Source organism: Coffea eugenioides, chromosome 1 (genome assembly GCF_003713205.1).
Source record: "Coffea eugenioides isolate CCC68of chromosome 1, Ceug_1.0, whole genome shotgun sequence".
NCBI classification, from domain to species: domain Eukaryota; kingdom Viridiplantae; phylum Streptophyta; class Magnoliopsida; order Gentianales; family Rubiaceae; genus Coffea; species Coffea eugenioides.
The window spans coordinates 44,143,103-44,159,189 of NC_040035.1; the positions used below are offsets into that span (position 1 = coordinate 44,143,103).

The following is a 16,087-nucleotide window of genomic DNA, read 5'->3' on the forward strand; positions in this document are numbered from 1 at the left end:
TGGAGGAAAGTCATAAAAAACTGATCTTTTATGAGAAAATATGACTTTTGTGAAAGTGACCGTGATTTGGTTTATGAAATTATCCAAAAAAAAAATTTAGAATGAATTTGTTTGTTTTGAAAGTTGTATAACGGTCGTTAAACTTCAAATATCCCTTCCTTAAACTTCAAAATCTACAAAGTCTCATATTTTTGTTAAATATAAAACCTACTAGTTTCTGCAATTATCCCTTTGTTTTATAAGAATTGTTATATCAGGGGTAAATTTGGAATTTAATTGCATTTAATTCCAAAACACTCATCAAACCAAGCATCAGGAATTGGAATGATGCTAATTCCAATGTGTGAACCAAACTAGATATTGGCATGAAAAATTTAATTCCAAAATCAGAGTCTATGATTCCATTTCCATTTCCGATTCCAATCTGTGAAACAAGCACCCCTAAAATGACTTCTTTATAGCTCTATATACATGGATCTCTTTTCATATAAATTATTGCAAAAAAGTAATCAAATATCTTACTAATGAAATAAGATAAAAGAAATACAGCACTCATTGTAAAAAAAAATATTGAGTAATAACGATATCTTAATGAGTCACAAACAAATGCATGCAACTTACTCTGCAAAATCGAAGGTAACAAATCTTTAGGTTAAGTATGTATGCGTTGAATAGGGAAAGTGCTTCAGATTTTCGATCTTTCACCCTATTACCACGAGATTTGTCCTTTGTATTTGTGCTTATAGCAAAATCTTTTATCTGACACTTGAACATGATTTCAATGCATTATTATTAGTTATTGCATTTTATCAGCTAATCTATGATTCAAACAATATTAAACAAAATTGTTTCTGGCATTTTATCCAAAAAATAAAGGAATTCTTGCTACTCGGAAAATTACCGGTAGAGAATTACCACATGTTATCGGATTATTAGAAAATTAAATGTGTCGTGATCGATATTCTCTATTAACTTTTTCCCCTTCTAAGGATACTTGAAAATTTTCACCAATTAGGATTTTCTTAACATATTATAGATTCATGTACAAACAATAAGTCATAAATGCTATCATCAGAAAATTAAACACTAGAAGTAGAAATATAATTAAGGAGAACTAAAGATATAAGTCAAGGGTTTACTATGGTAAGTTATGAAAACAAATGATTCTAATTCTAAATCTCATTAATGAAACCAAAAAGGATTGTTAAAAGAAAGTTAACTAATGAATGAAAGCAATATACTACTACACATTAAACTCTGCCCTTTCTGGGCGGGTCCCCTATTGTCCTATTTGAACCCCGCCCAAACTCCCCAACCATCCATCCGCCCCGCCCACACTGGCCTTTTTATTTGTTCGATTTTGATACATTCAGGCCTTCTCCGAAGTGGGTTCAACTCAATTCGAACCCGTAGCTTGTGTACCATAACAAGTTTTCCCAACAATGGTGGGGAAGAGAAGTATTTCTAATGGAACTCGGAGCAAAAAATTGTCTAAACCCGAAAACCCATCTGCCCCAAAAAGGAAGAACAGAGATGAGGAGGAGGAGAAGGAGGAGCAAGAGGTTTTGATTTTGGAGTCGTCGAGCTCCAAGCCAGAACGGGGGAAAAAAGTTGTTACGAAGAAAGCGAAAAAAGGAGCAAAAGAGGACAGCGACGACGAGGATATTCGCTTATTGTTTGAAGAGAAGGTCGCTTCCCAGATTGCTGTAAAGGAATGGGGGAAAATTGGGAAAAGTGGGTTGATGAAAAATAAGAAAAGTGGTGGCGCTGGTAGTAGTAGTACTCCGAAGGAAGTTGAGAAGAAGAAAAGTAAAGGAAAAAAGAAAGCTGTGGCGGAAGAGGAGGAGAGGGAGCAGGAGAGTAGTGGGAAGAAAGAGATGAAGAATTCGAAGAAGAAGAAGAATATGGTCGCGGTGGAAGAGGGAGATGATGAAAACGAGCGGGAAGAAGGGCCCCAGTGCAAATTTCCCATGAACAGGATACAAAAAATAATGAAGGATCACGATGCCAGTGCCAGGTTGGCTCAGGAGGCTATATTCTTGGCAAATAAAGCTTCGGTAAAGATTCTGTAAAATTCCCTTATTTTGATTTTGATTGTTTTTAGTATGTGTTTCTTTATCTGTTTATTAGTAAATTTAGTTTTTAACTTTAGGAATTCAACATTGCATAGCACTAATAGCTAGTCTGTTGAATTGATATAATATGGATTCTTTGACTTGCTGATTACAAAGTATGTTACTATCTCAAACTGTTGTACTTTAGTTTATTGTTTTGGGGTTTTTGTTTTCCATTTTTGTTGAGTATTTCTTCGGGATTAATTAGTGATCCTGGTAATTGCATGCTATTCTATTTAGGTACGTTTGAGTGGTGGCATGTGGGATTTGATAACACACATATAGTCTATGATCTCGTATTATTCAGTATTAGTTCAATGTGACGCACTGAAATCTGGTAGTGTGGTGTAAGGGCACCAATTGTTTTTTTTTTTTTTTTAAACACAATTTCAGTAACGTTGTGTTGATACTCAAAAGTTTCCTGATGCATGGTTCAAGAGTAGTTGGTTGCAAACTAGTTTAAGATGGCTTCTAAGAGATTGTTTTGTAGGTGCATTTGAACAAAATAGTGATGCTACTAAAATTCGTATTAGTCTTTTTCGAAAAAACGAATAGGTCATGATGATTGAGGTGGACATATTGGATTCTAAATGGTGTTTGATGAGTAAAAGTTTCTCAAAATCACCAAATTTGTAGACGCTTGGTTTTTAACAAGTAGCTTTCTGTTCAGGTATTGGTTATATTTTGGTAATGACTAGCATAACCTATGTTGATTATATAGATGGAAGACTTTTTGCACAGACAAATTGATATGCTAGACTTGAACAACTCAAAATTTGATTCAAATATCAGTTAATGGGGCAGTGGAGTCTTGGTTATTAGTGTTTGATGTTAATGGTTAGGAGAACCTGTGACTGAAGTATGGGAAGTGCTATTTTCTATTGCTAAGTTAGAGGAAAAGTGCTGTACATTGGAAAGGGAAGATATCTATATGGGGAAAGATATCACACTATGAATAAAATTTAAGAAAGGTAATTCTGTCACATTTGCTGAATAACTTTTTGGCAAGATGATTTTTCCTAAGCCCAGATGATGTATTCTGCCTGCGTTTGATCACCTGCATTGAGGGGATATTCATAAAAAAGCAACTGTACAGTCATTGCCCATAACTATAATCTGCCTTATGAAAAATGAGGAGATGCTCGCTGCTCCCCCCCCCCACCCCCCCAGGGGCCCCACCCTGCCCAAAACAATGAACAAAATCTTTTAACTGGTAGGGTCGATTCTTATATGTCATTTACCAACTGCTACAATTTTGGTTGTAGGATATGCAATCCTTATAGAAAATGACCTCCCTTCTTGTTCATGGAGACATTTAGTGCTCGGAAGATGAAATTATCTTGTTGCTCTTATGATAGCAAGAGAAAAGACAGCTGTCTATCAGATTCCTCAATACTTTGTCAAATTCACATGTTCCTTTTTGAGATATTTTCAGAACTACAGAACGTTCCTTTGCTTTTTGTCCATTTCCATCAGCTTTTGAACTATACAAACAGCATATATCATTGGTTGTTACATATGTTGGGTATGGTAGTAGCTTCATCCCACATTTTATACTGCTTAAGCTTAGCCTCTATCTAGACTTCAGAATGGTTAAAACCTTGTGCACTGGGTCCTTTCCACTTGCTGTGATATTATGTTGCAGAATTGCGATTGAATTTTCTGATAAAAGATGCTTCTGTAAACCTCATCTGAAATACTACCTTATGCTACATTTGCTTTGGAGCCTATGCCACATTATATGATATTTGGATCTTTACTTTGGAGAATTACACCTTATGGAACATTTATGTTGCCGTTGTGCTATTAATATGTAAAATGTATTGTACATGTATTGTCTGGTCAAGTCTCGTTATTTACGTTAGATTGCTGCTGCAGGAGAAATTTCTCGAATTGTACTGCAGGGAAGCATATGCTTGTGCTTTCCTTGATCACAAGAAACAAGTTTCTTATGACCACCTAGGTAAGCTCTCGTTGCATTCGAAGGTCACATGTAATCGTGCATGCTATCATATTTAGTTATTTCTTTGCAGTTGTAGTCAAAATTTTGTTATAATGGTTTAACGTTTTGGAGTAGTCGATTTATAGCAGCATATTGAATCATTCAGACTGCTTTACCGTGAAAATGGTTTCTTTACATCGGACTGGATGCTAAATTCTCTTACCCTAAATGGAAGATTTAGGTTTTGTATCATCCTTTACAGCACTTGGTTTTTAAACACTTAAATACTCGTAAACATATGGCTAGCTATTGAAGTTGGTAATTAGACACAAACTTGCGGCTAGTAAATTTATTAGGCCTTTCCAAATCTGTTGTATTCTAACGTAGAGCTCCTTTCTGTTGTCTCAGCTTCTGTAGTTTCAAAAAGGAAGAGATTTGACTTCCTCTCAGGTATCTGCTACTGTTTCCTTAATGAAAATTGTTCTAGCATCCTATAGTAGCATGTAGTTTATTCAGGTTTACGTTCATAGTTCATAATTGGTGTTATGCCTTTAGATATCATTCCTCAAAGGGTGAAAGCCGAGGATGCTTTGGCTGAAGTGTCTGACAAATGAGCTGGCAAGAAATTGGAAATTTTTGTGCAAGCTAATTGGAAAAGTTTTCAGTAACCAAGAGTTTTCGCGGAAGAAGTTTTAAGCTTGTTCGAGCTTAAACATGCTTCCTTTAACATTCAGAGCAATTTTCAATTTGCTCTTTTTTCTTTTTTTTTTTCTGTATACATGCTAAGTTTTATCGTATAGGATTTTGTTTTACGCTTGTACTTGTATGCCCTAAAATTTTTCATATTTGGTTGATACAAGTGTAGTTAGTTTAACTGATGCATTTGTGGATTGCGACCTAGTTCATGGGGGAAGAATTAAGATTTCAGCTTCCACCATTGGCAGCGGAAAGCAAAGAAATGGTTTTGGCATTTTTCTACTTACTTGTCAAAGGCAAATTGGCTACTAGTAGGGTTTTGAAATCCCTCACCGACCTGTTGACAGTGCACATTTGTAGTCTAGATGAGCCTGTTTTTCTCCAACTCCCTCTGTATAACTTTAGTTGGATACCATTCCTGTTAGCTAGGATTGTGCGTGTGGGTTGTTGTTGTTGTTGTTGTTGTTTTGTTTTTGTATGGGGTGGGGTGGGGTGGGGAAGTGTGGGGACGTTTAGGCGTTTTCCCTGGTTCAGAGCCAAAATGGTAGTAGTATTTCAAGATTATGCGTAGGCTGCCTAAGGTCCATTGATGAAAAAATGGGGAAAAACAGATAAAGAAAGGGGAAATGTTATTTGCATCATTTGTTATGTTATATAGTTTAATAAATGCAAAATTATATAATAAAAATGATAATGGGAGTGCAAATAACAAAAAAAAGAAGTATATGGTGTTTCTCTATATGGCGAATAAATAACATTTTCAAAAGAAAAACAAATCTTAAATTATATGGTGTTTCTCTCATACTCATGCTGATGCAAGATTTGAAATATGCCAAAAGAACAATTAACTAGTTTTTTTTCCCATTTTGTTTTTATCTATATTTGGAGAAAACCCTTAAATAGTGTGTTTGGATAAGCATTATTTGTAAATATATATATATATATATATATATATTTGTTGTGATTGGATAGGCATTATTTGTTAAAAAAAAATATTAGTACTTCGTTGCATCACAAACATGCTTTTCAATTTTTTTTTATTTTTTGATAATTTTTTATGTTATATACATCACATCATAAAAAATGTCATAATAAATATTTCAAACAATATTTAAAATAATCTCCTTGCCAAACACTTAAGCATAAATCTTAATAAGTTATGATGCCACCATGAAGGGTGATGCCATTAAACCAGGCCTCGGATTTCTTGTCCTTCATTAATTAAATTTGCATAATTTGGTGATTATAAATAATGAGAAGGGAGTCTATTTCCTTACTTTTTTAAAAAAAAAAAACTTTTTGTTATTAGATCATATTTGGCTCTTGAGTCACATGATAAGACAAAAATGCCCATCACTTTGATTATATATATATATATAATATAAGGGTTACTCGATGCCGTGACCTTAGATAAAATATGGGGTAAATTAGTCATTGCATGTAAAATAAAATTTCCATGCAAATTAAGGGGCGAGGTATGACATGAAATTTTTTTACTGGACCTACCTCTTCTTTTGTTTATTTTTTGCGTACTTATCTTGTGTCCTAGGACATGTAATAAAATAAACCAATATTTAATAATAATAATAATAATCATCAGCCGATGATTATTTCTTAGGTTGTGACTAAATAACCTTTATCTCTTTTTTTTTTTTTGTGTTTTGAAAATTCAATGTGGTGCTATAGTATCAGAACATTAAAAAAAGCAATATCAATTTCCTCCCATTAATCTTGACCGATTACCCATGGGAGATTGTAAGTTAAGTGCGTCCAAATTATAGGTCAAGAATTCAAATCCCTACATTTGTAGGCAACCCTACAGAATGAGCGGTAGTATCGGACCAGCGGCATGAACGGTTGTAGGAACTTCTAAGAGTTGGGTTAAGAGTGGCAACCGTAGTACCCGATTCTGGTTAAGAGGGGGTCACCCCCTTAAGGCATCTTGGCCCCACCCGTAGTCTAAGTTCGCGGAGAAGTAGTGTGTAAAAGCCCTTTCCATTAATGTGGAACTAAAGCCCTAATACCCATGCCTTATTTCACACAATTTTTCGTGGTTGACATTTGGCATTGGCTATTTCATACTATAATTTTCTAATTAGATTAGAAGTGCTTTTATTTTTTTTTTACCTTATACATCTTTTTCTAATTGCGATATTTTATTAGAGGTTGATATTTTATATTGCCTATTCTATAAAATTTTCTATTCATTAGAGGTCGACATTTGATATTGCCTATTCTATACAATTCTCTAATTACGAAACTTTTTTTCTCTTTATACAAGTTTTCTCTCTCCCTCCCTCTATAGAATTTTTGTGAGAGTTTTCTCCCTATTGGAGTTTCCTTGTAAAAGTTTTTTTTTTTATATACAATTGCCTATTCTATACAATTCTCTAATCACGAAGTTTTTTTTTTCTTTATACAAGTTTTCTCTCTCTCTCTCTCTCTCTCTAGATAATATAAATTTCAAGTAATGATTGTCATTAATATAAATTTCATTTAAGTGTAATGAAATAATCTTTTCTATTTACAAAGAAAAAAAAATCTAGGCTAAGGGATTAAATATTTATTTGAGGAGGTAGTTAAAAGTTAATGTGGCATCTATAGGCCCTCCAGCTGATTGGGCCTCTATAGAGGCTCGTGCCATGAAAGAACGACAGCAGCGACAAAGGATCCATCCAGCTCTAGCCCGCAAAACCCAGGAGCTCCTGAAGAACCTTCCAACCCAAGAGCATCTCGTTGGCCGAAGAGGCAGAAAACAGCAAATGGTGTGCAGGTATCATCCAGAGAACAGGCCTGGATTATTCTCCAGTGGAGTCTGAATCTTCTTCGCTGCCTTCAGCTCTAGACGCCGTTTCAGGCTTGAAGTTAATGTCTCTCCTACAGGCAAGTAGATTGTCTCTCTAGATTATGTAAAAAAAAAATTTGATGGTTGTGAATTTCTCAGTTATATATCATATCCAGGCATGTGTTTGGGTTTTTGCAGAACATGAATCTGCTTACCTTTGAGATGATGTCTCGAAGGAATAATCTTCAGATTTTGAAAGACTTGGAACGTGATGACCAGCAGGGTGGTAACGATGAGGAGCCCGCTGGTGCTAATACTAGTACTACAAGGGCTTCAGAAGCAGAAGGTGAAGCTAAGTCCTCAAAGAATGATGCAGAAGGTGAAGCTAAGTCCTCAAAGAATGATCCACGCTATGCTGCAGCTGCTTTTGGCGCTGATGAATTTATGAATAATCCCTCTTTACATGATTGCCAACTCTTGCAGCCTTGATATATCACTTTTTCTTAGTCATGGAAGAGGTGCATTTCCGGGTTTAATTTTTGTAATTCTGGACTTGAAGATATTTTTATTTTGGACCCTTATCATGAAATGGTACTGAACTAGCTAGTATTTAAGACAACATGCTTTCTTATTTTCAAGTTGTAGGGTTACTTAATTGATTTAGCTTCGATTATATGTATTATGACTAGCAAATATGTTCTTTGCTAAATATTCTTTATGGAATTGTAAATAGAGCTAGAATTCGTAATTTTACCCTTAAAGGCAAATGAATGTCTTATACAGTGGCTAATTTGGTTAGTGATGCGACTAATCCATGTCAAAATGAAGATTAAATAAAGTAACAGTGTAATAAGTACTAGGTATGCACGAGGCAGAATAAGGTACAAATGTACCATTACTTTTTCTTCCCAATTTAGCAGACATTCTTAATGAGGATTTGTATGGTTCTGAGTTAGTATTTCCACCATTTGTCCTTAAAGATTATGCCATTTGCTGTTGGCAAAATTTTATATTAGTCTACGGTCTACCCTGGTTCGAATTCTATCTTCTCTTTGTTTTAACTTTCGATCTGTTTAACGGGTGTCCTATGGGCATTCGTTGAAAAGTATTTCAGATGTTAAATTTTTAGAAATGTAAAATTAATTAGAGAAAACATATAATTGCAAGAGAATTAATAGGAAAAGTGTATAAATGTAAGAAAAAGTAATAATTGTTAATGTGTATATATACATGGTAGATTGGTTAGAACGTAGTAACGTTAACCTCGTTAGAAAAGCATTTTAACTTTTTGGTTACACGAACAACATTCAGAGCTTTAACCTTTGAAAGTAACTTGGATACATATTGTAGTTTGTATAGTTAATTAATTGCTATAATAACAATTACTCCTTCAAATGGCTGTTCAGTCAGCTCAATCTTTTGAATTTGCTCTAGCAAGTCAAAGCATTTTCGTCTTGTTTGGAGCAACTTCCATCATTCTATGGTGGATGCATGAAAGCTGATTTGATCAAAAGGTGGAACTTATCTTTCTTTCTCCTCTTTGCTTAGAAAGCTTTAGATCAATTCGGTTGCGATGTATCAACTATCAACTACTTCACTAATTTTCAACCACACCTTACCAGGTCGTCGGCTACGCAAACGTCTTGATTTCTCTGTTCTTCCCGATAGTTGAGAACATTGGACCTCAACCAAATCTTGAAAGGTATTATTAGATTGCTCAATTCCAATGCCCGAGCTAAACCCACACCAGGGGCAGAAGTACTACCCCATTGGACTCCAATCAGCATACACCGTGTAAAAATTTGATTTTTGCTCCGTTTGGGAATACAGTACATTTACAAAAAAAAAAAGGGCATTTTTAAGCACTAAAATTACTTTTAAGATATTTGTTAATTAATTTTTCGTAATTTAAGGAACCCAGTTTTTGATAACTTAAAAGTACTTTTGTTAAAGGTACTTGTGTCAGAAGTGTTTTTTTACAAGCCGCCGCAATCTTAAACAGGGCTTTTGTACGTATGTCACGGTGCCTCCATAATAAACTTACCCCATTTTCCAAAAGGAGATGCAAAAGGAAAAACTTGCCTCATTTTCCAAAGAAAACATTCTGCCCGAATCAATGGAATTTGAGAATCGAGATGGGTTACTGTGAGTATAAGAGGCAAGAAGCAATTTAATATTTGATGCTATAATTAGTTATGGATTAATCAAATTGAACACAGACTAGGCCATGTCTGCTGGAGTACCACAACATAAGTGGCTGGTTTATCAGTAGGGTATATCAAATGAATTATTTTAAAAGCAATAGTCAATGATTAGTGATCATTAAGGTATGTATTTTATTGTTAACAATTAAAACGGTAGAACATTGTTTTCTGCTTCTCGCTTTTGGTAAAAAGGGGCAGAAGTCAAGAGAGGATAGCAGCTAGGGTGCTGGAATACATCCTATGTAGTTAAGTTAATACTCCTACGTTAACAACCTGGCTATTGCTTTGAAGATCTACATGCGGACATAAACGCAAGTTCCATATATATATATATAAGTTTCCATTGTAGTTGATTTGTCTACAAGCTTGGCAAACTTAACCAAGCAAAAGTATGCTTTCCAATTCGATGATGACCCCAAATGGAAACAACACAATTGAAATTGGCAACTTCTATCCTAAGTTTGAATTGAGGCCAGCGAAAGAAATCTCATATATGCGTAATACGTACAAGTGGAAGTGAAGCAATCACAGAAAAACTTTCTGCCATACACCCCACTTGAGAGTTGAGTTGAGATCCTCCTGTTTTTCCTTGAATTCTAAGCAAACTATAATGGACTAAGCAGTGATTCCAACCTCATGTTCATTCCAATTCGAAATGAATAGTCTTCAAAACTAGGCTTCTTCCATTAGCTTCTCTAACTAAAGTTGCTACGCCTCACCAACATTCATATTCATATGATGCAAACTGTTTTTCTAACTAATAAACAACAATGCACCAACTCACCAAACACGACTGTTTACTTTTCCTTTTTTACATATAAAAGCCTCCATTCCTCTCGACGAGACCAGCATAGTTCTACAAGAAAAACCAAACCTGTTTTCTTTGTTTCCCAAGTGGCATAGGCCAATAGGGCAGGGCACCGTCTCACCACACAAAATTTGCAAACAAAACTTCATAACAATGAGGAATCAAATTTCATCAGCTCTTGTATTCATAGCAGTTGTTCTCTTCCAATGCACGGACATCCTAGCTCAACCGGCTGCCGCCCCAGCACCAGCTGGTCCAACCAACATCACCAAAATCCTCGAAAAGGCCGGTCAATTCACTACATTAATCCGGCTTATGAGAATCACCCAAATCAGCGATCAGATCAATGGCCAACTCAACGATACAAATAATGGACTGACCATTTTTGCTCCAGCCGATAACGCCTTCTCAAGTCTTAAATCCGGCACCCTCAACTCCTTAACCGATCAACAGAAAGTCCAGCTTATCCAATTTCACATTATACCCTCATTTATCTCGGCGACACAGTTCCAAACTATTAGCAATCCAGTAAGGACTCAAGCCGGAGACAGCTCGGCCCGATTCCCATTAAACGTGACCACCTCCGGCAACCAAGTGAACGTGTCGACTGGGGTTGATGATGCCACGGTGGCCAACACAATCTATACGGACAACCAACTTGCTGTTTATCAAGTGGATAAAGTGCTTCTGCCCTTGAGCTTATTTGGTGCTCCGGCACCGGCATTGGCCCCAGCTCCGACATCTGGAGAGGATAAGAAGAAGAAGTCAGCGGCTGATACTCCCACGTCAGGCGATGATACGCCGTCGTCCGATGCAAGTGGGCTTCGCGTGCATGGCATGGCCGTTTGTTTTGGAGCTGCGATTTTCGCTACAGTTTGGTTGTGACGAGTTAAAAGTGGACGGTGGTGATTGAATCAGGTGGGGAGTGCTGATGTGGGGTCCGTGTTTTAAGGCATTCCATGATTTTGCTGAGTCCTATTCGACGGTCGAGATTGAAAAAAAAAAAAGAAAGAAAAAAGAAACTTGATGTGTCTTTTTAATAATTGCATTGAATATGGTCGCATTTGCTATTTGGAGTTCTGAACTTAACGTAGCACATTAAATCATTCAATTTTTGGATTATGTTTAGGGTCTTTCACACTTTTTGTTCCTTTTCTTTTTTCACTTTTTTTTTTTTCATTTTCTTCCAGCTTGTGTATCTTGAGACTATGTACCATGCATTATACAGCAAAAATTTGTGTTTTTATTCCTTTATTCCAGTTAAATTCATCGGATATGTTATCATAAAATACCAAAGTTGGTCCTGTTCTTAAATTTACTTGGGGCTTCTACTTAATTCAAAATTTTAACTGCTCGCTGTTTGCATAATCAAAATCGGCCGTAAAACTAGGAGTATTAAAAGTAAATATATGAATTCAGTTCATAATAAATAATTAAGTGATGGTACGGGGGCAATAGTGCTTTGTCTCATTGTGGATAGGCGATTATGAGGTGTAGATGTGGTTTTTGGTCTATACCAAAAAATCAAAATCACCGGGATAATCTACTATCCAAATACACTCTGAGTTTTTTATGACGGTGGATTCGTGGCAAAGTTGAGATAAGACATTTGATGTGATTATACACTCCTAATACACTATAATGGGGAGGAAATTAAAGAAACCCTCTCATTTGGTAAGAAATTGTAATCGCTTTTAAAAGAGATACTAAAAGCAAGTTTATTCAATTCTCCTTATTTACCAAACAAAAAATGTAACAATAAATACTAATCATTAGGGATATGGGATAACCTCATTAGGCCTCAGGTCGTGTGGTCGATTCTGACTCTCCTACCGTCTCGTGTATCCTTAGGGGGCGCGGTGCACGGGCACAGAAAAATTAGTTTGACAAAAGGTGGGACATTCCCAGTATTGACAAAAAAAAAAAAAGAAAAAAGAATACTAATCAATAGTGAAAGAAAGAAAAAGGAGGGGGCAGGCTTTCCTTGAGACGCGAGTGTAGGATGCAGACCCAATAATACTCTGGATCCACATACGGAAAATGCATGCTCATGGCCCACCAATACTGTGGGCCCATATACTGAGACTCGTAATAATGGCCCACCATATGGGATGCTTCGCTTCTAACTCCCGTGACCCCCTTCTTTTTTTCTCTCTCTCTTTTTCGTTTTTGATGGAATTGTTTTTTCCAGTATTCCGTGTGTGCATTTCTAGGGATTAAAGAAAGGGCTCTGGGGAACCAACAGAGCCATAATTATTGAAGTCTAGGGAAATTCTGGATGAATGCTTATACTTTGTACTACATGTTGGAATCCAAGTAAATCCCGTCTATCCCGTCCATTTTGCCACCTCTAATTTGGATGCAAACTTGAAGGAGAGGGGAGGGGGGGGAATGCATTTCAGACAGTTGGGCCCAAAAATATTAAGCATCCAAAGGAAATTAAAGGCCCGTGATGATTTTTGGAAAAATAATAAACTGGTGCATGGGTGGCTTGGCTAGGCTAGGCTGCACTTTATTATTATTATTATTTTTTTATATAAAAAAAAAGTCATTTTCTTCTATTTGTTTCAACATCTATATAATTTTTTGTTCGTGTTTGAGATAGGAAAGAGTAATGAGACTAGTTTCGAGTGCTCGGATAAACTAAAAACAAATGTACTTGTCTTAAACAAGTTGGCTATCAAAAGGGATTTAAAATCCCTCTTTGATAAGCAGGTAAGGAGTTTAAATCTCACACCTGAGATACAACACCCTGCGGTTAAAAATTCCGAAAAATTAAATGTACCAAAACACTCTTTTGATTCTCATACAATCTAGTTGAGTTCCCCTTCCCCCGTGGAATGGGATAGCATATCCAAAAAGTCCCCCTCTCATGTAGAATAGGATGATAAAGATGTTGCTAATTTACAAAAAGTTGGACTAAAAACATTTATTGACTAATACAAGCTAACCTTTGCATCTCGGTTGCACAATCATGATCTCATCCTTTTCATTGCTGTTTGAAGGAGAAGCCTTTTGAAAAATGAGAAAGGAATTCAAACTAATCGAGTTTATGTTCAATTTGTTCTACCAGTGCATCCAAAATGTTAAAAACAATAATCTGAATACACGCACAAAGATTAATTTAGCTATAACATACTAAATCTTCAAATTTGTTCTTGAATTTGTAAAGTCTACATGACGCAAAAAAAAGTATGCTTTGGCGAATTTACAAATTAGAGATAAAATGTTGGGAACATGAAAAAAATGGTGGCGATGTTGATTTTCTCTCTAAAATATTGTAAAAAATTGTCACTAGAGCCGGCCGGCCCTTGAAAGTTTGATTTCTTTCTTTATTATCTCTTTCAAATAAAACTTTTAACATATGTTTTTATGCAGAATTGACCTATTCAGAATATTTTATTTTTCCAAATTCGTCCTGAATTTCGGACTGATAATATAACTTCTTGTGCCAACTTGATCCCTCTGAATCTTGAAGGTCGATAATGACGCAGATAATTTAGGGCTAGAAGAAGAATCAATAGTTCAACACTCGACATCTCAACAGTATAGATGCCATATTCAATTTGGAGGATCAATCTGAAAACCAAAATTACACCATAAACGAAAATTTAAAAACACAATTATGGTGGCCTTTGGTCGAAAAACTTGCATTTGAAATTTCCAAAGCATCATAGTCACATGTTAGCAAAGACTATATAACATTTAGGATACACCAAATTTCAACATTAGAGGTTTGAATTTTCAATTTCCGATGTTTCCCCTCTACTTAATTGATTGATACAAAATAAATAAATAAATAAATAAATAAATGAATAGAGCAAGGGACCGCTAACCGTGATGGATTGATCTTTCGTAGAAGGGACCCCTTGGCCCCGGCTAATATCAGTCATAGCTGGCGGGAATGATCAACAAATCATGCCTTTCTTCTCTTGTATTTCATGGTTAATATTTCTTCATCTTCTTCTTCTTTTTGTTTTGTTTTGTTTACTCTACTAGTAAGTGCTGTATGTTATGATCGGAAATTCAGAATTTTCAAGCTCTGTGGTTTCGAATTTCTACGTCTTTTTTTCTCAGTTTCCTATCACTTTGAAATTCTTCACTATAGCCATATAGTACAAATTACAAGAAATGGTGGTGTGTTTGGTTCTCCTTGGTCATCCATCCATAAACGGGGTGCGATGGTCATCGAATTTGTACAAGATGTTGAATTAAAGGTTGCCCTTGAGATGAACTTCACTTCGAGTTTTCCTTCGCTTGTCTTTTCTCTAATTGAAAAAAATTACTGCGAGCAGAAATCAAGATCGAATATGCCGCAGCTAAAAACATATCAAAACTACCCCCCAAGAGTTGAATACATGATTCAAAAAGCAAAACAAGCCTTCAACAACATATTACGCCAGAAAACGCACCAAATAAATGAACCAATCTAAAGAAAACAATTTCACCCCGCCTGTATCAGCATCCGGGATCCTGCTGAAGGCTTAAGCTGTCTATGTTTTTACAAGTAGATAGGGCTTGAGAGGGGGTCGCAGCGGTCAACTGGCCGGTTCATGCACGATTCTTTTCTTTTCTTTACGTCGCTATAGCGGCAGAATGCTGAGATTTCTTCAAGAAATTAACAGGGACTGATGACGCTTAACAACCGGTCCATGCACGAATCTTTATACGTCGCTATATATAGCGGCAGTATGCTAAGATTGCATAAGAAATTGGAGTTAAGAAATTAACGGGACTGACGCCTACCTAACAAACGGCTTGAACGAACATCTATCTCCTTTTATGGTACTCTCTATCTATACCTTGTTTAACATTAGCACATACCTTAAACCAACTTACCATAAACTTCCAAAATGCTTCTATATACGGCTGCTAGACACGTCTCAAGATTTTCTCAGCTCATTGCACTATCAATTGGGTTTAAACCCTCCTTTATATAGTCTTCAGGGGATTACTTTATTCTAACTTGGCGTTTTATAAATATGAAAGATTTGAAAGATTACCTGCTAATTTTGTTGAAAGGGAGATTTGGACTAAAATAATTGAAGCCGTTTCAAGCCATGTATATATATATACGTGTGTGTGTGTTGGGCTGAAGCTAGAGCTAGAGAGCATCGGAAAGAGATTGGAACAAAAGATGGGGACATTATTGTTTGCATGCAGCCAAGGGTAAAGACAAGTAGTGTGTGTCGACATGTTGTGTTGAGACAGAAGCAGAAAATGCTGACACGTTTTCTGTGTGTGGTGAGTTTCATTTGAATCCTAAATTGGAATCAAGATCTCATCTGCTGTAACTCCTAGGTTAATATATGCAAACAGATTTATCTCTGAGGAAAAAAAATATAAGCAAACAGATTTATCTCTGAGGATTACATGCCTTGCATTAATACCGTCATTTTGGCTGTCAAGATTCCGTTCTCGTTCACCCAAAAAAAAGAAACAAAAAGAAAATGTAATTGATGCGAAGTCCTCTTCGTTGTAATTTGTATTTCCATGATTTTACTGTTCAAGCGCGAATGCAAAATTGTAACAAACAAA

The 16,087-nt window shown here is 35.9% G+C and overlaps 2 protein-coding genes across 2 annotated transcripts; both read left to right on the forward strand.

Moving 5' to 3' along the window:
- The first annotated feature begins 1,333 nt into the window (after positions 1 to 1,333).
- On the forward strand, positions 1,334 to 4,899 carry LOC113780487 (ABC transporter F family member 4). The gene is made up of 4 exons (XM_027326288.1): positions 1,334 to 2,057; positions 3,993 to 4,077; positions 4,465 to 4,506; positions 4,612 to 4,899. Exons 1-4 carry the CDS (start codon positions 1,443 to 1,445, stop codon positions 4,668 to 4,670), a joined length of 801 nt encoding a protein of 266 aa, XP_027182089.1. The 5' UTR covers positions 1,334 to 1,442; the 3' UTR covers positions 4,671 to 4,899.
- Positions 4,900 to 10,602: 5,703 nt separating this feature from the next.
- Positions 10,603 to 11,795, forward strand: LOC113764311 (fasciclin-like arabinogalactan protein 12). Its single transcript, XM_027308310.1, has one exon. It carries the CDS (start codon positions 10,703 to 10,705, stop codon positions 11,432 to 11,434), a length of 732 nt encoding a protein of 243 aa, XP_027164111.1. The 5' UTR covers positions 10,603 to 10,702; the 3' UTR covers positions 11,435 to 11,795.
- The last annotated feature ends 4,292 nt before the right edge of the window (positions 11,796 to 16,087 follow it).